This window comes from Lycorma delicatula, chromosome 8, assembly GCF_047948215.1.
Source record: "Lycorma delicatula isolate Av1 chromosome 8, ASM4794821v1, whole genome shotgun sequence".
In the NCBI taxonomy this organism is placed as follows: Eukaryota; Metazoa; Arthropoda; class Insecta; order Hemiptera; family Fulgoridae; genus Lycorma; species Lycorma delicatula.
The window spans coordinates 30,992,411-31,013,088 of record NC_134462.1 but is presented as its reverse complement, the minus strand read 5'-3'; the positions used below and the strand labels follow the sequence as shown (position 1 = coordinate 31,013,088).

The 20,678-nt window shown below is 27.9% G+C and overlaps 2 protein-coding genes across 2 annotated transcripts in view; both read right to left on the bottom strand.

Moving 5' to 3' along the window:
• Positions 1-20,678, bottom strand: part of LOC142329039 (uncharacterized) — a 253,825-nt gene that overhangs the window by 8,993 nt on the left and 224,154 nt on the right. The window lies entirely within an intron of this gene.
• On the bottom strand, positions 740-8,587 carry LOC142329574 (uncharacterized). Its single transcript, XM_075374263.1, has 3 exons — positions 8,434-8,587; positions 6,500-6,612; positions 740-3,959 (listed from the first exon to the last, which is right to left on the bottom strand). The coding sequence occupies exons 2-3, from the start codon at positions 6,575-6,577 to the stop codon at positions 1,830-1,832; spliced, it is 2,208 nt and encodes a 735-aa protein (XP_075230378.1). The 5' UTR covers positions 6,578-6,612; positions 8,434-8,587; the 3' UTR covers positions 740-1,829.

Sequence of the window (20,678 nt, the reverse complement as noted above, 5' to 3'; positions counted from 1 at the left end):
TGGTTTATATATCTATCAAAATCCCTGATTTGTGTTACCTTAAGTGATACCATATTTCGACAATAGAAAAAAAAAACAAAATAAAGTTTAATTTTAGTTAATTTATTTAATTTACATAAATAACTTCATATATATATATATATATATATATATATATATATATACAATAATACAATATTAATTTAATAAATAATCAACGTAAGGCTACAAAATTAACATAGTACTTTAATGTAATATTTACATATATCAATAAAAATAGTTAATAATTTGTTAACCAAATTTAGGAATTTCTTTTAACACTGATTGTTTAATTTGATGAAAATTATTATATTTCATTAGAATTGTTTTATTTTATTACTTCACAACAAAATATTATAATTTCAGAACAGAATACATAATAAAGTTAAGCTAAAAATTTATTATTATTTTTTTTAAATTAATGTTTCCATTCTTGAGTATTATAATGATCTAAAAACGGCAATACTAGTAATCGCCGGTACCAGCAATTCGCTGCTGGTACCGGCGATCGGTTATTCTGGTTTGCAATTCTCCTTTGCATAATGTAAAATTACAGAAATTCTGTACATATAAATAAATATATGTACAGAATTTCCCTCTGTACAGAATAAAAAGAAATTATTGAATAGTTGGAAAAACAGCATGGTTTTTTTTTTCTTAATTGAACTAGTAAAACTACAAATAGTACAAAAAAAAAAATCAAAAGTGTTGTAAAAAATTATTATTTTTATTTTTTTATTACTAGCAATTAACACGCAATTTTAAAATCTATCGAAATGATTTGGCTTCAAATGAATAGTTATTTAGCTATAATGAAAAAAAAATTAATGAAACAAATAATGGAAAGTAAACTTCGAGTAATATTATTATAGTATAACGGTACGAAAATTATAAAAATACCTAACTTTATTAAAAGAAAAAAAATTTAAATGCAGAAAATTTAATTAGTAATATATCAATGGATCTCAACTGATGAAGAGTTGTATTATAACAAATTATAGGTTACTTTGTGAGTTAATAATACTTAAATAGCAATTATATTAATATTGAATTCATATCGTATTAACTTACTCATAATTCACACAAAAAAAATTTTTCATTTTTAAATTATTTATCATTAATAAAATTAATTTAAATGCAAAATATCCTTAACGTTGTGTAGCGTTATTGATACCCGGATGATCTCACCAAGCGAGTATTTATAATTGACAATAAAATTCAAGACGGTTTGTAATTATTTTGAATTCTCCTGAATTATGCAGCATAAAATTTCTAGCCAACTGAAAAGTAACTTTTATAAAAAAAAAAAACATGCCTCCATTTAGGGTTGAATATCAATTAGTTGAATAAAAATTTTGTTGATTAAAATTACAAAAAATTTTAGATTCAAAGTTTTTTTAACCGGATAACAAAGTATCATTATACCACATTGTAATTAGTATGAGTCAAGTGAAACCTAATTAATAATTATTACCTTACAAAAAATAACTTCAATCATGTTTAGTGAAATAAACATTAATTGTATTAATTGAATAAAAAGGAAATCAAATGAGAAAAAATCAATTATTAGAAAATTAGGAATAGATGGGTGCCAAAATATATAAACCAACTAAAAAAAAGTAAAAATAAAAAATGCTACAATAAACAGATTAACTTGGAAGTCAAAATTGAAAGGTGTAACCAATTGAAAATTTGTTATCATTATCATCATCGATGCAATTAGTTTTCACCAACATTTTATGTGTATCATATAACACTTTCGTTTGCATCCAGTAATTTCTGAAAGTTTAATCCTAAAATTAATTTGCTGATCAACGGAATTGGTAGGTGTAACCAATTCCACCACTAGTATCCTTAAAACCATCAAATTTACCTCCTAATACTCTATCTTGTTTTATATATCCTGTTACCTTTTGGTTTCCGTCACTTGATTTCCAAAAGTCGTGTTCAATTTTTCCTGTACTTACCCAACCTCCATGACTGTTGGGTCCAAATGATTTGGTACCGTAAAGCATTCCTCTAGTATTGCTTTCTGGGGTGAACGCGCTGAATCCTTTATCATCAAATTTTGGAGATCTACGGAATCTGTGGACGTAACCAATTCCGCCACTAGTATCCTTAAAGCCGTCAAATTTACCTCCTAATACTCTATCTTGTTTTATATATCCTGTTACCCTTTGGTTTCCGTCACTTGATTTCCAAAAGTCGTGTTCAATTTTTCCTGTACCTACCCAACCTCCATGACTGTTGAGTCCAAATGATTTGGTACCGTAAAGCATTCCTCTAGTGTTGCTTTCTGGGGTGAACGCGCTGAATCCTTTATCATCAAATTTTGGAGATCTACGGAATCTGTGGACGTAACCAATTCCGCCACTAGTATCCTTAAAGCCGTCAAATTTACCTCCTAATACTCTATCTTGTTTTATATATCCTGTTACCTTTTGGTTTCCGTCACTTGATTTCCAAAAGTCGTGTTCAATTTTTCCTGTACTTACCCAACCTCCATGACTGTTGGGTCCAAATGATTTGGTACCGTAAAGCATTCCTCTAGTATTGCTTTCTGGGGTGAACGCGCTGAATCCTTTATCATCAAATTTTGGAGATCTACGGAATCTGTGGACGTAACCAATTCCGCCACTAGTATCCTTAAAGCCGTCAAATTTACCTCCTAATACTCTATCTTGTTTTATATATCCTGTTACCCTTTGGTTTCCGTCACTTGATTTCCAAAAGTCGTGTTCAACTTTTCCTGTACCTACCCAACCTCCATGACTGTTGGGTCCAAATGATTTGGTACCGTAAAGCATTCCTCTAGTATTGCTTTCTGGGGTGAACGCGCTGAATCCTTTATCATCAAATTTTGGAGATCTACGGAATCTGTGGACGTAACCAATTCCGCCACTAGTATCCTTAAAGCCGTCAAATTTACCTCCTAATACTCTATCTTGTTTTATATATCCTGTTACCCTTTGGTTTCCGTCACTTGATTTCCAAAAGTCGTGTTCAATTTTTCCTGTACCTACCCAACCTCCATGACTGTTGGGTCCAAATGATTTGGTACCGTAAAGCATTCCTCTTGTATTGCTTTCTGGGGTGAACGCGCTGAATCCTTTATCATCAAATTTTGGAGATCTACGGAATCGGTGAACGTAACCAATTCCACCACTAGTATCCTTAAAGCCGTCAAATTTACCTCCTAATACTCTATCTTGTTTTATATATCCTGTTACCCTTTGGTTTCCGTCACTTGATTTCCAAAAGTCGTGTTCAATTTTTCCTGTACCTACCCAACCTCCATGACTGTTGGGTCCAAATGATTTGGTACCGTAAAGCATTCCTCTTGTATTGCTTTCTGGGGTGAACGCGCTGAATCCTTTATCATCAAATTTTGGAGATCTACGGAATCGGTGAACGTAACCAATTCCACCACTAGTATCCTTAAAGCCGTCAAATTTACCTCCTAATACTCTATCTTGTTTTATATATCCTGTTACCCTTTGGTTTCCGTCACTTGATTTCCAAAAGTCGTGTTCAATTTTTCCTGTACCTACCCAACCTCCATGACTGTTGGGTCCAAATGATTTGGTACCGTAAAGCATTCCTCTTGTATTGCTTTCTGGGGTGAACGCGCTGAATCCTTTATCATCAAATTTTGGAGATCTACGGAATCGGTGAACGTAACCAATTCCACCACTAGTATCCTTAAAGCCGTCAAATTTACCTCCTAATACTCTACCTTGTTTTATATATCCTGTTACCCTTTGGTTTCCGTCACTTGATTTCCAAAAGTCGTGTTCAATTTTTCCTGTACCTACCCAACCTCCATGACTGTTGGGTCCAAATGATTTGGTACCGTAAAGCATTCCTCTAGTTTTGCTTTCCGTGGTGAACTCGCTGAATCCTTTGTCATCAAACTTAGCAGATCTCTGAACTCTAATTTCCTAAAACAACAAAAAAAAGGTTTAATTAGACATATCTCTTAAAATCTATAAAATGAACTTGATGATATTTACTAAAATTATTATAATTACTAAACGTATATTACAGTGTATTGGTATACTACATTTAAATTTTATTTGTTTCTGTATACATTTGTTTTACTCGTCTATTTCACTATAGATTCACTGTGCATTCAATTCACCCTATTTGAAGATAATAGCATTTGTTCTCATGATCGTTTTTATTTTTACTTATTTACATATTGGCTTTTGAAATTGTAGTTCCATATTGTAAGGTTCAGTATCAGTTTTAAGAGTTTTGTGCTAATTTCTTTGCCTTGATTCAGTTATTTTTTATTTATTATTATTTCTACTGACTTCCAGTTCAATTTCTAGCAATTTCTTTTGTTTTCACTCTTGTATATTTCATCTTTTTATTAATTTCTTTTCTTACATAATAGATAGAATGATGAAATAAATAATGAGAAGAGTCAAAATAACAGTGAAGATTAATTTTTCTACGGAATTCATAATCCAGTACATCTTTTGGGCTGTCTAAACTTGTAACACAATTAATTATACATGATTACATTGGTGTGAGTCAAACCTTCAAGCTGGTAACTTAAACGTATAATAATTAAATAAATATATTTATGTTTTAATAATAGCATTCTTTAATAATAAATTATAAAGAAATACCAGTTATCGATACCGGCGGTAATAACTGGAACTTGGGGTCTTAATTTGAATTCCTGATGTGAACGGGGATCCTTTTTACAATAAGTTAATTTTACTTACGGTTGGTTACAGTCATAGCAACAATTCAAATTATTTCTGAATAACACTTTTTAATGAAATAAAATAATAATAAATTATTTTTTATTTAAGTTTATGTATTTTTTTAAAATTACTACATGTAATATGCTTAAATTTCGTCTACGTTTTGGTTTCACTGGTTTGAGGTAAAGGCTGGTATTCATGTTTTTATGCCGAAAATTAATAATGCAGTACAAGAATATTACGATATTTTTACACTTTTTGTTAGATTTTTTCAATTATTATTTGTTTCTTTGTTACACTTATCAAAAAATCTTTTGAACTGTAACTGTATAAAAAGTTAAAGAATTCTTCCTCATAAACAGAGGATGAAATTTTATACAGGTCAGAGTTAAAAGGATCGTTATTACTACCCTGAGTAACGCATTGAAGCATGAATTCTCGGTAAACTACAAACTTAAAAAGGAAAAAATAATGAAATAAGTTTTATAAAATTCCATTAATATATTTTAGTTTTTTAATGATTTTTAACCTTTACTTTCAATTTTGATTTTTTGGTTCTATGTCTTTAATTTTATTATCCGAGAAGGGAGCCTTTTGCACAACCTATCGGAATTAGGTAAGTTTTATATAGTTTCTTTATCTATTATTTTAACTTTTATATTTTAAAGACTCCGTCTGCGAGATTAGTTTTGGATTTTATTTCAATTTTTGACTTTTGTTCTAATAAACTTTTATTATATGATTTATATTGATTTTATACCATGTAAATTTTATTATTTTGGAGTTATTTTACCCTTTTATAAATAAAAATTCCGGGTGATGATAACGCTCAAGCGTGTTTTGCCCCCCCCCCCAAAAAAAAATTAATAAAAAATTATTTCGCTTAGTAATGAAGAGAATTTACAATCTACCCGTTATTCTGATCCATGAAGTCCATTTAATAATTTTCAGGATTATACAACTTATACTATGTATAATGCAAAGTCCTTTTACAAAATCCTATTCTGAACAAGTAATATAAATTTATTACCTTTAGGTAATTTATCACCAAATCCTTTACTATCCCACTATTATGTTTTGATATTTGGAATGTTCTATTTTATTATTATTTTTTTCTTTTTTACTAATATTAATATTATTTAGATTTTTTATTTAACTTATTCATTTTGGTATTTATTCAAATGTTAAATTAATTTATTCAATTTTAACTTTACATAAGAAAAAATAAAATTTAATTAATTTTTAGTAGATTAAAATTATTTATTCTGGGAAAGAAATTACTCTTATTATTTTATTGGGGATGATCATTAGCCGAGAATTAAGAATAAATACTGGTAAATCCCAGGCCGCTAAATAGCATCTTTCATCATATTCCAGCAATTTTCTTTTTAGTGTTTATATTTTTTTCTTCTTAATTAAAGTATGTAAAAATAATGACATTTTCAATAAGAGTATTTTCTTGTATCGAAGCAAAATATTAGCATCCTTTAAAATAATATCATTACAATAAAATTTATGATAATTTTTTTCCGTGACGTAATAACAAATTATTTGAAATTTATCATAAAACACATATTATGACTATTATTATTATTTATATATATATATATATATATATGTGTGTGTGTGTGTGTGTGTGTGTGTGTGCGCGCTATTGTTGATTTAATTTACTGCAGTCATAAGTAATTAATTAGTTTCTTTATACTTTAAATGTTAAATTATAAATAAGTTATTACAATATTATTTTGTGCACAAAAACATACCTGATTTGGTTCGATATATGTAGCACTTATAAACACTGTACTAAGTGCGATAAGAAAAGTACTTCTCAGCAGTGCCATTCTGTTGTGTTTTTTTTTCTTTTGTTGTCCTTAATCTGTAAAAAAAACACACAACTATTAAAAAAATTAATAATTATTATTATTTTGCTTAAAAATTTAATATCATTTTTTTTCTCAATAACAATTATAATTACAATCGGCTCTCCTGCGGAACCATAAGTAAGTTTCCTGACAAAAGCACGTGATAAGGAGGTCCGTAAGGAATCCCCAAAATAAATAATACACAATAAACAGTTGTAAGAAAACTTAAAGTCAAATGTGAATTTTCAAGCTCAGTCATAAATCACAAACCAATAATTTCAGCACGATATAGTCCACAAAACAAACATTAATAACAAATAAAAAAGAAAGAGAAGTAACAAGAAATTAGATACGACACCACTAAACTTGACGGTGTTAGATTCCAAACTGTTACGCAGACCCTAAGTCGAGTACATGGGTTCGTTTCAACCGTCGGATGTCTCTGCTATTATCGAGTAGATTAATTGCAAAGTGGTTTACATGATTTTCAAGCCTCTGCAGGTATTTGACATTGCGCTGTCGTGCATTTTTAAATATTAAAATTAAACCTAATTAACTTCCAAAAATGGCATACTCATTTCTTAATGTAAAAATCATTTTGTGTCAAAAAAAAATGGTAGATAAAGTGAAAAATAAAGTAATTTCCCTTTTCTTTTATCATTAAGTTGAGTATACGATTATACCAGACATTAGAGATGATATTTAGCCCAAGTGAAATTTTTCAGTTTCTTTTAAATGAAATTCTTTACATTCAGAGAAATCAATTTGCCAAGTTCTTTTTATATCTTAAATGTTTTACAGCCATAAGAAAAACTGAGATAAAAAATAGCATAAAATAACAACTATTGTTCCTTTTTCATCAGAAATAACGCATTTTATGTGCTCTCTCTCCACTTAGTAAATAATTCCTAGCGTAATAGTAGTTTTATTTTTTTTTTAAAGTAAAATAATTTATTTCTTTTTTCAAATAATAAATATTAAATCAATATTTTTTAACACGACTGCGCAAACATAAGTGTAATATTTTTAGAGTGTATGTATGTATGTATGTTTGTTTGTTCCACGGTAACAGCTCAACGGCTGAACCAATTTAGATGAATGACCACGCGTTGGAATCCTTACGTTACCGGGAGTGTCATAGGCTATATAAATATGTGTATATGTTTAAATAAATTTTAAAAATTAGAAAAAAAATATATACTATAGCCTATACAAAATTGTTACCCGCACGCTCTTTAATTATCCTATATTAGTAATCATCCCATATTAAACAGCTGTTTGCAGCAACGTTTTTTTTTTGGAAGTTGTGTTTTTTAATTTTTAATATTTATCTCTTGTTTATTAATAATGTATTAGAATTTTTTTATAATGTAGTAGAACATGGATAGTTACTGAATGAGTTATCTGACGTTCTTCTGGTAATAAAATCTTATAATTTATTAGATATTGAATTACGGTAAAAGTGTTTCCTATTAAAGTTATTACAAAATTATATTTAATTAATATATTCACCCAATTAAAAATAGGCTACTTCCTAATTCTCTTACGTTAGTACAAAATGTAATTTTTATTATTAAGATTACATTTCTTTTGTTTTAAATTTTGTTTATTAATTAAAATTTTAGTTAAAAATATTCAAATGATTAATTTTTTTAATATTCTTTAATGTAAAAATAAATGTTTATAAATGAAACAGTTAAATTTTAAGAAAAAATTTCAAAGAATTAAAGTAGTTTCAGAGTAATTTTATATACATTAGATTAAAAAAAAAAAAATTCATTTAATAACAGAAATTTTAAGCAAAAAATTAAATGTATAAAATTTTTTAAACTTACCTCTATCTTTGAAGACTAAACCAGTTGAACTGATAATGTAAGTTTCTTGTTTGGAAACTATATATATATATAAAAATCTATGCATGATTAAATAAAGATTTTATGACATGACATGTGTTGAATGGAAATTCCATAATCTCATCTGTTATTTATGCCTACTATATAACTTACAATAAATCTGTAAAATTTGTTTAGTAATAAATGATACTGATTTTCCTTATAAATTAAAAAATAAAAAACAAAACAATAAATGTATTGTACATTTATTTGATAAAAAGAATTCCGCTTAGCTTGCAATTAAATGAATTAATGCGATAATATATTGTAAATTACTTTTATTCGTCTAAATTTAAATTAAATTTATAGTATAAAATATCTTTTAATTTTCTTTTCATGGAAAATTAGATCATTTTCTTCATTTAAATAATTTATGACATAATATAAACTTAAAATAATTATAATACCGAATTACAATACCGGAAAAATAAAAAAATAGTTTTTTAACTCTTTAAATTTTTATTTTTAGGGCACCAAATTAAAATCAACAGCGGCTGATTTCAAAAAATTGAAATTTAACGAGAAATTGAAAAAGTTTTGTTTTACAAAACGTAAAAACGTAATATAAAACGGTATTTTTTTAGTAATGTATATACACAACTGTATCACGAAGATCTCCCAGGATTTTCACAACCTATTCTACTCCTCAAAATAATGGAAAAAGCTCAGATATGACCTAAAATGCTACGTTTGTAGATACGGCTAGTGAAAGAGTTTAGCTACTACCCTGGTGAAATGAGATCGTACTGGAACTTTTATAACGTTAATTAAGAGGCAAAATTAGTGATTTCTTATGGTTTTTGACCAGAAGAATCGAATAAAGTAGGTCCCAGAACCGAAAATCTATCCCAAAATCTATCTACAGTAGATTTTGAGATATCTTGGGACAAAAACATCATGTTTTTTTATGTTTGACATACAGTAACTTCATTAAATGGGTAATAAACACATAAAACTTTAAACAAAACTTGTAGAAAATTTAATTTTGAACAAAATGGTGTAAGATAAGTTGAATAAAACGAAGAAAAGTTAGAAAGGTTTGAATTATTTTTTATGCATTGCTTCAACTTAGTAGGGAATGATAAAAAGACTGTGCTCTTCATTATTAGGTATATTGTTAGATTTTGAATACCTATAATTAAAATTATTATCATTTATTTTATACAAAGAGTCTTTCTTACTTTTCTTTGTTTTATTTAACTTATTTTACACCATTTTTTTCAGAATTAAATTTTGTATAAGTTTTGCTTAGAAGTTTTACGTTTTTATTACGTGGTTATTGTACGTGATATTGGAGGGACAGATAGATGGGAGAAATTGTTCAGGCAAGTAACGTTTGGAATATGTAAAACAAATTGTTAGGGATGCAGTATGTAGGGAGTATACCGAAACAAAATGACTGGCACTAGATAAGGAATCTTGGAAAGCTGTCAAACCAGTCAAATGACTGAAGACAAAAAAAATTGTCAAACATAAAATACTTCAATGTTTACAACTGTTATCTACTATTTTTATATATTACTCCAAATCCATCGGAATGTAGTTTATTTTCAGCTATGCAAATTGTATCTTTACTCTGTCTATCATATAGATGACTGTATATATATATATTGAAAATCATGAAAATTTCTGAGAAATAATTCTTTGTAGTGTTCTTTATACGTCAGATTTTTTTTACACAAACGTAAACATAAAACTAAAATAAAAATAAGATGAGTTCAGGAAATGAACTCTAAAACCTATTACACTATAAGAAATATTTTAAATATCCCTTTGAAGTAGTAAATAAAACTTACTATTCTACTTCTCCAGAGATAAATATACTTTTCAGTACAATCTTTTAAACTCAATTTATAAGGCGGTCAACCTTTAACTACATTTAACTAACCCGGTCTACCGATTGATAGCTCGTCCTTTTTTACCAACCATCACTTTTCCTTATACTTGATCCCGTCTTCCCCATTAACCGTTCAGTGGGTATACGGTTTACCCTACTGAGTTCCCTACGCTAAGGATTCCGGACCTGAAGAGCTAGTGAATCCATGATATCTTATAAGGAGGGGATTTATCAGAGGAACAACCTTCGGTACTCATTTTTCTCTCCAGAAAGGATAAGAAGCCTAATGACTGAATTAGAATAAATATCGACCTCCTTATTCCCCAACCATTCAATAACCCAATAATGGATCTCACATAAATCATCAAATTTTGACTTAGGGTTGATTTATATGTTGGAATACGATGTATTTACTTAAATTTGAACGTCTTACCATTTTACATTCGATTTGTTGTAATAGTTATAAAAATAAATTAAAATGATCCTGTAAAATAGTTGGTCATAAAAAATAATTTTATTTGTAGATAGTGTGTGTGTGTGCGCGCGCACACACACACACACACACACACAATCTAAAGCTGTTGATTTTTCTTTATTTCTCATTACTGTAATTTTATCATTTCCATTTATAATTAATTAATTAATTAGTCGTAATATAATATTATTTTTTTATCTAACTGAATTAAATTTGATTTTATATTAATATAGTATTTCTTAGAATGACGTTGTATTTTAAATCAAATCTGTGAATTACAACTTTAATCAGTGAAATACTGTGAAGAAATATTAGGCTATGTATATTTACGTAAATTACAGCATTTTTTTAATCCTAATTTCTTGCTTATCAATTTTTTTACAATATTTTAATAAAAATTAACATTTCTGATTCATTGAAGATTATTATTTCCTTATATTAAAGTGTATTTTTATTGTTTTGAAACCTTTGGTCGAACAATAAAACGCTTGCACGTCTAATAATGAATTGCAGTCATGAAATCAAATGACAATGAAATGAATGACAAACATATCATATAAAGAATGCAGTTATTATTTAATAGAAAAAGGTATTTCGTAATAATAATATATAGTATGGTAAAGAGGAAAAATAGAATCTTTTTTTAATATTATCTTTACTCTTTTTGACATCTACAATTCAAAAGATCCACCCACACCAGAATCTGTATCGCGTATGTACGTCATCTTCATACTTACTTATTTCTTAACACAACAGACCATGTAAGGCCTTGGCCTCCGTCAAGATCCCTATTTTCCACTTTTCAGCTCTATCTTCTATCGTTCATCTTCGCCAAATTATCCTTCATATCCTCAATCCATAGTTTCCTTGGTCTCCCTCTTAATCTGCGCTCCCCAGAATTTCCTCCATAAATTCCCATCATATCCCTGCCGTCTCTCGTCCACTCCACGTGTCCGAACCAATTCAACCTTCTCACCTTAATTTTACCAAAAATACTCTACCGACCAAAAACTTCCTGCAATTCCTGGTTTGTACGTATACTCCCATTTTACATACGTTTACTACCCATTTTTACATACCGGCCCATAAATTTTCCGTAATATTTTCCTCTCTCAGATATACATCTGAGAGAAAATATATATATCTTTGAGAGAGGAAAGATATATATATATATATCTTTCTTTGCCAGAACCCATGTCTCTCCGAAATATACAAAATCACTGGCTTAATTACCATGTTATAAATTCGTATCTTAACTTTCGTTGACATCGTCTTTGATGACGGAAATTTACTCAATCCATAATTCCAGTGATTTCCGACTGTTATCTTTGCCTTTATGTGAACGTTTGAATCATTTTTGTCATTTACGTCAGCACCCAGGTACCGTTTCAAACTTATCACGTACTTATTCACGTACCGTTTCAAACTTATCATTTCCCAATTCTAGAAAACGCTGATTTCCTTCATGTTCACTCCTGTTGCAGTGCATGTTAACATTTACAACGAGCTCATTTTGTTTCGATCCTTCCTCCAGCGGTTGAAAACACCAAAACTTCGTCCAAAACTCTCCTACTTCTGCAAACTAACACAATAACGTCAGCGTATACTGCAGCATCCTAATCATGATGTTGTCACCTGGATTAATTTCTATATTTCTCATAAGCCTATCCAGGGTAATATTAAAACATATGGTATGGTCTTATCTTTCCTTCTTTTTCCTGTTTAGCCACCGGTAATTACCGTTCAGATAATACTTCAGAGGATGATATGTATGAGTGTAAATGAAGTGTAGTCTTATAGTCTCAGTTCAACCGTTTCTGATTTGTGTGGTTAATTGGAACCCAACCACCAAATAACAGCGGTATCCACTATCTTGTATTCAAATCCGTGTAAAAATAACTGACTTTACTAGGACTTGAACGCTGGAATTCTCTACTTCCAAATCGGCTGATTTGGGGAGACGCGTTCACCACTAGACCACCCCGGTGGGTTATATGGTATGGCCTACCACATATTACCCTGCCTTAACCTTGCATTAACCCGAAAACTGTCAGACAGCATTCCTTGTATCTTTTCTTTGTAATCAGTTCGAAGCGTCATCCCTAACAAATTTCACAAGATTGAATTCGGTAGAATTCAATCATTAAACTGTCATGTTAAACAAACTTACCCTTTTGACACAATATTTGTTAATTTCTGTGATGTTATTTTTTATTTTATTTATAAAATTTCAAATTTATATAATATTTATTTTTTAATTTTTTTAAAATAATTTTTTTTTTAATGTCTTGACTGGAAAATATAGAATAAAGATAATTTAAAAGAAAGAGTTATCGAAAGATTGAACTTCAACTACGTTTTAAATTTGTCCATTCTGTTAGTAAAGCGATTGTTTTATTACTAGGAATTTGAAAAATTAAAAACTAAAACTTTTTTCTATGTAAAAAAATTAACTTTCATGAAAAAAAATGTAAATTATAATTTCAAAACAATATAGTCACTTACTCTTACAATTTTAAGTATAATAATTTTATTTTTCAGGGCTTTGAAATTATAAGTTTAGGATTACATTAAAAGAATTTTAAGTCGTAACAATTTTTTTATTTCTAAGGTTGTTTCGAAAATTCACAGATATATCTTATGTTACTGATGTAGTTATGTACTCTATTGGCCTTAGATAACCTCGAATATATGTAAATATAATCAAAATCTTTGTAATTCACTATGAAATGTAAAATAATTATCAAAAGTCAGCAAAAAACCTTTTTTTTTAACTAAGAATATTGTCCTTGTTAAAAAAAAGAATAAGTGGTTTAAATTTTTTTTTTTGGAATACCCTCTGGTATTAAAATTGCCTCACGTTTTTTCATTGTGTTTTTACCATTAAATTTTAAATCTAGAAAATTTATGTTAAAAAATTTCTATTTTTTTCTTTTTACTTTTTAAATCGCTTAACACGAGACGCTGGATTTTTAATTTTTTAAATAATATTATTATTATTCATGCAAAATAGATATTAATACTTTCTACTTCTATTGTATTATATATTTACTTTTTTCTTATATAGAAAATGATATTGATTATTTTCTTCCATTTTTGTTATTATTATTATTATTATATTTTTATACAGAAAATTTCGTTAATTTAAGTAAAACACTACTTTATTTTAAAAGTTTAACATTTTAAAACTAGTTATTCTTCCATGAATTTTTTATATTATTATTATTATTATTAATAAGTTAAACGTGCAAAACCACTTTTACTATAGGCTCCTATTGTTTCCTTTTTCATCCCCTCAAGCAAATCAGTATATTTTCTTTTTTATGCTTTACATATATATATATATATATATATATATATATATATATATATATATATATTTAGAATGCTGCATAATTTTTTATCACATATTTCTTAAATCGAAACCGATTTCTTTTGATGTTATTTGTTTTTTTATTTTTTTTAAAATCTGTATTTATCTGGGTTTATTGAGGTAATAAATAAATAAAATATTGTTTATATTTTTTTTTACTTGTATTCCTCTGTAGAAATGTAATAGTTGGAGAATCATGGGTAGCGAACAACAAACTTTTAATTGTACTGATGAATTTAATTTTTTTTTTTTTTTAATTCTCGCGCCGAGCTGCGCAAGAAATTCGAGTTCTCGTTATTTTATTTTGTTTGAAAATGTATCAAGTCATTCTATTCTAAAATTTTACAAAAAATGAGAAAACTACTGAGAAAGGTATAATTATTTTTTAATATCAAAATATATTTTCTGTTTAAAACAAAATAAATTATTATAACCGCAATTTAATGAAATTAAAAAAAAACCTATTTTCTTATATAAAATAAATAGGATGTTTAAAATAATTTAGTTGAACGTTTATATTTAAAATCTCGTTTTAGTAAATTAACAATCTTGTGCTACTATCTGGTAAATACTTAAAACATTTTTAAAAAGAAACGTCAACGTTGATACCTGCATTATCATACGAACTTACCCCGTTCAAAATATTTTTTCGATCTTAAATTGAGCCTAACTCAAGAACGATTCAACTAATTTTTAAAAAAAATTTATTTAGTTTAATACTAAAAATTAGTATTAAAACTAGTAAAAATTAGTATTAAAACTAAAAATTCAACGGTCGTTGTCCAAGAGGATAAATTCACTTCACTCTTAAAGGGACTAGGGCTTTTAAAACATTCCCTGAGATAACACGAATGCATCGTGAAAATTTGAAAGAAATCTGTAGATTGATTTTCACGTGATGCTGTTGCAAAATGACAGAACTACCACAAACTTTCGCATTTATACATTAGATATAAAGTAACCTAAAGTCACCATTTATTATCTAAATCCGATGGACCTGTCTAAAATGTAATGCTTTTGGAGCAATTAATTTTTTTTTTTTTTATTCAATTTTGATTTAAGGTAACGCATATTTCAAGTTTCATTAAAATAAAAAAATTGGTATTTGTTAAACTCAGCCAAGTATAATATATCAACATCAATTTATACCGTTATCATGCAAATTCTAAAGAACTTTAGCAACTAATTCGTTTATTTGAACAAAAATATTTGAAATTCATTAAAGTCGGAGGTAGATCATATTTCTCTACTGTAAAAAAAAATACTCAAAAAGAGAAGAAAATACTTTAATGAAGTAGATTTAAAATAATTTTTAAAATATTTAAAATGTAAAATTTATAAACCAAAAAAATAAATAAATGACAGTTACATAATATAATGCATAATATTACAGTACATGTACAGTTTATTAGTACATAATATTCTTTTCGTTTTTGTTGTTATAAAACAGCTTACTAGTTCCTGTAAAACAACGGATTGAAGAAGATTTATGTTTTATTGAGATATGATGTGAAAAGCTCACTAAAATCTATAATTCAAAGCATTGATTCCCAAAGTGGTCCAGGTGGACCACCAGGGGTCCACGGGAGACTCGACGGGGGTCTACGTTGGCGTGACAAAATAATGGGGGTTCACAATTCGTAAGCAGGGGTCCACGAAAATTCATCTGGTTTCGATAGTGAAGAACTAAAATGTTGGCTTGACTTTGCGTATCAATCTAGTACATCCCTCCCATTAAAATTGTAACTATTTTGTGATTGTCATTGTAGAAGTTACATTACGTTATTAATGTTTAATTTTAATTATATTACGACAATTTTATTATATTACATTGCAATACGATAACGATAATAATTAATAGCGTAATGATTACATATTTGAATAAATGCAACACAAAAAAATATACTATTTTTCTTTTCCTTTTTACCACTCTGAACGGGAAGTTTTTTCTAAATAAAATAAGTGAGAATCGATTGCTTTCTTGTGCTATGAGTAGATGTCAAAAATGTAAAGTTGGATGGAAGCATTTTTTTGATCGGCCAACTTTACTTTTTTGACATCCACTCACAGCACAGTCGATCAAAAATTAACCGATCAATTCTCACATTTTTTTCGGAAGCTGTTAGTTCGTTGAACTCAGCCGTAACGCAAATTTTCATAGTTAGATCTAATCTTCACATTTTCCGTCGACTGAAAATATGGTAGAAATGTAGCTGCAGGGGATCCACCGGAACCAGCAAAATTTTGAAAGTGGTCTATGAGAAAAATAAGTTTGGGAACCTCTGATTCAAAGCTATGTATCTCTATTGGTAGATTTCAGAACTTTAATGGGCAAACTCCGACCATGGGGTGGAAATGGGGGGGCTTTTTCGAAAAAAACAAAATATCGCTACAACTTTCTTACTAAGTAAAATATAGCATTCGTTTAAAGTTCCTACTACTCTTTGGATAAGTGCCTAAAACTTATCTAAGTAAAGTTTTTTGATATCACCAACCATTGGTCCAGGGGGTGGAAAAAATGGGGTTTTGAAGGAAAAAAATCATACGTACCTTAATAGGCACAGAATCGAATCGGTTTAAAGTGTTCGTTAGTCCTCTAAACATTACCTAAAACTTTTATATGTAACCATTTTTGATATGACCAACCCTTACAGCAAGGGATGACCAAAATATTGCTGGAATTGTAGGCTTGTCGTATGCTAAACATGTGTAACTTCTTTTACATGCAACCACCTCAAGTTTTTCTTAACTTTAAGGTGGAAATCTTTTTTATCTCCCTTCGTAACACCGGTGTAATCTACCTCCGCCTTCCACCGTGCCGAAAGGAATTTTTTTTATCCCTGACCAGCCGGTCAAAAAAAATTCCTTACTAAACTTTAGTTTAGTTTATTAAAAATTCCTTAATAAACTTTTGATGCGACTTTTCACCTATGATTTTAATTTGGGAACACATTACTCATTCTTAACTTTGGAAGTAATGATTAATTTTCCTATTGTGACTTGTAAATGACTTGTGAAATTTGTATAAAATCGAATAAAAAATCGTGATTTAAGTATATCGTATAGTTATGCAATTTCCAAAGGAATTCTTTTGCGACAATTACCCTAATTTAGTTAATATTTCAAGTTTTACCATAATGTAAGATTACGATCCATTATAATCCATAATAACTTCCTTTTTTCTTTTTTTTTTTTAATTCACTACTTTAAGAAAAAAAATATTTTAGGTCATTCTGTGTAAGGACTGTAAATTTACACTCTTTTTCCTATATTAAAAAGTAAGGCAAAGTAAAACAAATCTAATACTCTAAAATACTGAAATAAATTTATTTACTTACTTTAAGTTTACTAATAAAAATACATCACATAAGTATTTTTTTCTTTATTATTATATCTTTCGTCTAGTTTTAGATTTTAAGTAAAATTTATGTACATAGGCTTTGAGTATAATTGTGTTTTCCAGTTTATTTCAATACCTCATTATTTATATTCAATATTAATTTAACAAAACTCAACTTGTAAAACTTTATGAAATACTTTGTCTTATGAAGTAATAAAAATTCATAAGATTGATTATTTAAAAAAAAAAAAAACAATAATTTTAAAACAGCTATATTAATCTGAAATGTAATATATGTTTTTTTTTATTGATTCTAAATAGAAGTCTTTATTTTCCCGAGTACTATAGTGAAGAATAATAAAAGAAAGTATTATAATGTCACTTATTTTTTTGGTTACAATATTTTTTTTAGTCTTCTGTACAGTTTGAGATTCCTTAGACCAAAAAAAGCAACAAAAAACTAAGAAAGAAATACTTTGTATATATTCGTACTAACTGAGTACTACTTAATATTTCCGGATCATTTGAACATATAATAAATAAATTCGGTATGAAGCCTCATATAAAATAAGTACTGCTGTTTTTAATTTTATATTAAAATCGGACAAAGAGTTGGTGAGTAGTTCTGTTTTTAATTCATGTCGTGGTTGCAATCTCGTGAAACTTTTATCACTAACTTTTAAATATTATTATTTGCAGCTTAAAATAAATACTAAAAACCCTCATTTATGCCAAAATAAAAAAAAAATCCTTCGTCCAAAATTTTATATTTTTTTAAATAAAAAAATAAATCTAAATGTTATAATTTCTATATTTTTTTGAATTTTTTAAGTATAATTACAAATTTTATAAAGAGAGGTGTTGAAGCTAGAGCAGCCAGATCATCTTAAGGATCTAAGGGTGAGTAATTTTTTTTTAATTATATTACGTCCTTGTACGAAGTAAAGGAAGTATTGTAATCGCGAAAAATTTCGGATTTTCAGATTTCAACGGAAATATCTATTTTGAACATCCCTGAATCCATTTTGACTAGTTTCGGCGTGACGTCTGTGCGAAGTTATGTACGTATCTCACACAACTCAAAAACGATTAGCCGTAGAATGTTGAAATTTTGGATTTACGACTGTTGTAACATCTAGTTGTGCAACTGCCCTTTTGCAATCGACTGTTTTGTGCAATCGACTGGACCAATAGTATCCAAAAAAGCCTAAAATCCAAAAAATTTGAATTTCTTTTCCTTAATTGCAGTAATAAGCCCTCATTGAGAGTTTTTCAACGATATATCATAAGTGGTACTTATTTTTATTGGTTTCAGAGTTATAGCCAAATAAAATTTTAATTAATGAAATATTTGGATCTCACAAAGGGAAAGCACATCTGTTCGAATCCGACTTCATATGGATACATTTTTTTAATTTAAATATACTGATTTATTATATTAACCTCCTATTAAAAAAAATGCGAAATAAAATTTTATGTACTTTTCATTTTTACGAAGGTTAATAATTTTTAATAAATCAATTTATTTAAATTAAATCAAAAACTTTAACAAAAATATATGTATATGAAGTCGGATTCGAACCGATGTGATCCATCACGTTCTCATTTACACCACATCATTACTTGAGCGACGTGAAACAAAATTAATATATTAACTAATATAAAATGCTGATATGGACACCACAAAAACAAAATGTGTTGTAATGTGATGTCCACCACAATGCAATTATGTAACTGTCCACTTTATTAAAGAATTTGAGGATCCTATCTCACTTTCAAATTAAAGAAGTTTAAATGAAATGCAGCAGATAATGTATATATGTAATTTAATAGGCGTACAAGGAAGTAATGTGGTGTCCACATCGGCTTTTTTTGTATATATATATTTTTATATAAATAATATATACAAGTATTATATATAATATTGCACATTACATATATATATATATATATATATATATATATATATATATATATATTTATGTAAAACGTGAACAATTTTATTTGTCATGTTTTACCCATTCCTTCTTACAAATGAATCATCGTAATAACTGTTGAAATGAACACTACAATTTTTAAAATTATTAGGAAAAGATAGAAAAATTAGACAAATACAGTTAATTACAGACGGATAATTTTCCATCAACGTTGACAGTTTTAGAAAACTTCCAACGATGTTTTTTAAAACTATTTCTAAATAAAACTGGCTTTGTTACTCGTAAATTAATCTTTATCTTTCTTATAATTAAGGACTGAATAAACAGAATAAATATAATCAAGATGATTTTTTTTAACTAAAGTAGGATAGGATACATTAAGTTAAGAATCGAAATATTATTTAATTAAATAATATTAACAGCAGAGGTGAATCAAAAGAAGAGCTTATGTATATTTGATACTAGAATAATTATTACTTAGACTATTATAATTTTAAAGCCACAATTATTATTATAGCTTACTTATCATTCTTTAATTTATAAGGTGGTGTACATCTCTTTCCCATTCTCATAAAAAAGAATGGTGCGTGGGTTTGTTTGCTTGTTGTATATGTTCACATTTTCATTTTAGCTGCTATTGCCACAGAGCTGACCAATGGTGTCTGCCGGCGCATGAATGATTCATTCGTTCGAATGATTTATACTTCTCGAATAGTACTTTCGTTCGAACGAATTATACTTCTTGATACGAACGATTTATCTAAATATATATTTATGTTTTTTTGGGAAATTATATTTATAAAAAAGGGAAACATTGGAGTTAACAGCTGTGTTAGAAAATCACAATTCAAGAAATTGCTAAAAAGTTTCAGGATTTTGAAGCTTTTCATTGTCGTTAGTACGCTAAATTCATGAAGGTTATTTTAGTTATAATTGGCAAAAACATTTAAACAAAATCATGTTTAATAAAACATAAACCATATACCATTTTCGCGGCGGGCCCACTTTTTCCTTAGTATCTAATAATAATACTTAACACTTTTCAATAATAAAAAGAAATTTACTTACTTTTTTCAGTTTTTTTTTTTTTTTTTATAAAATAGTATTCTGATTTTTAAAAATTCTCTTTGGATGATCAAATTAAATGAGATATGAAAATATGATGATTGACAAAAAAGGAATAAATATTGGTTATGTAATTCGGTAAATTATTTTAAAATAAAATA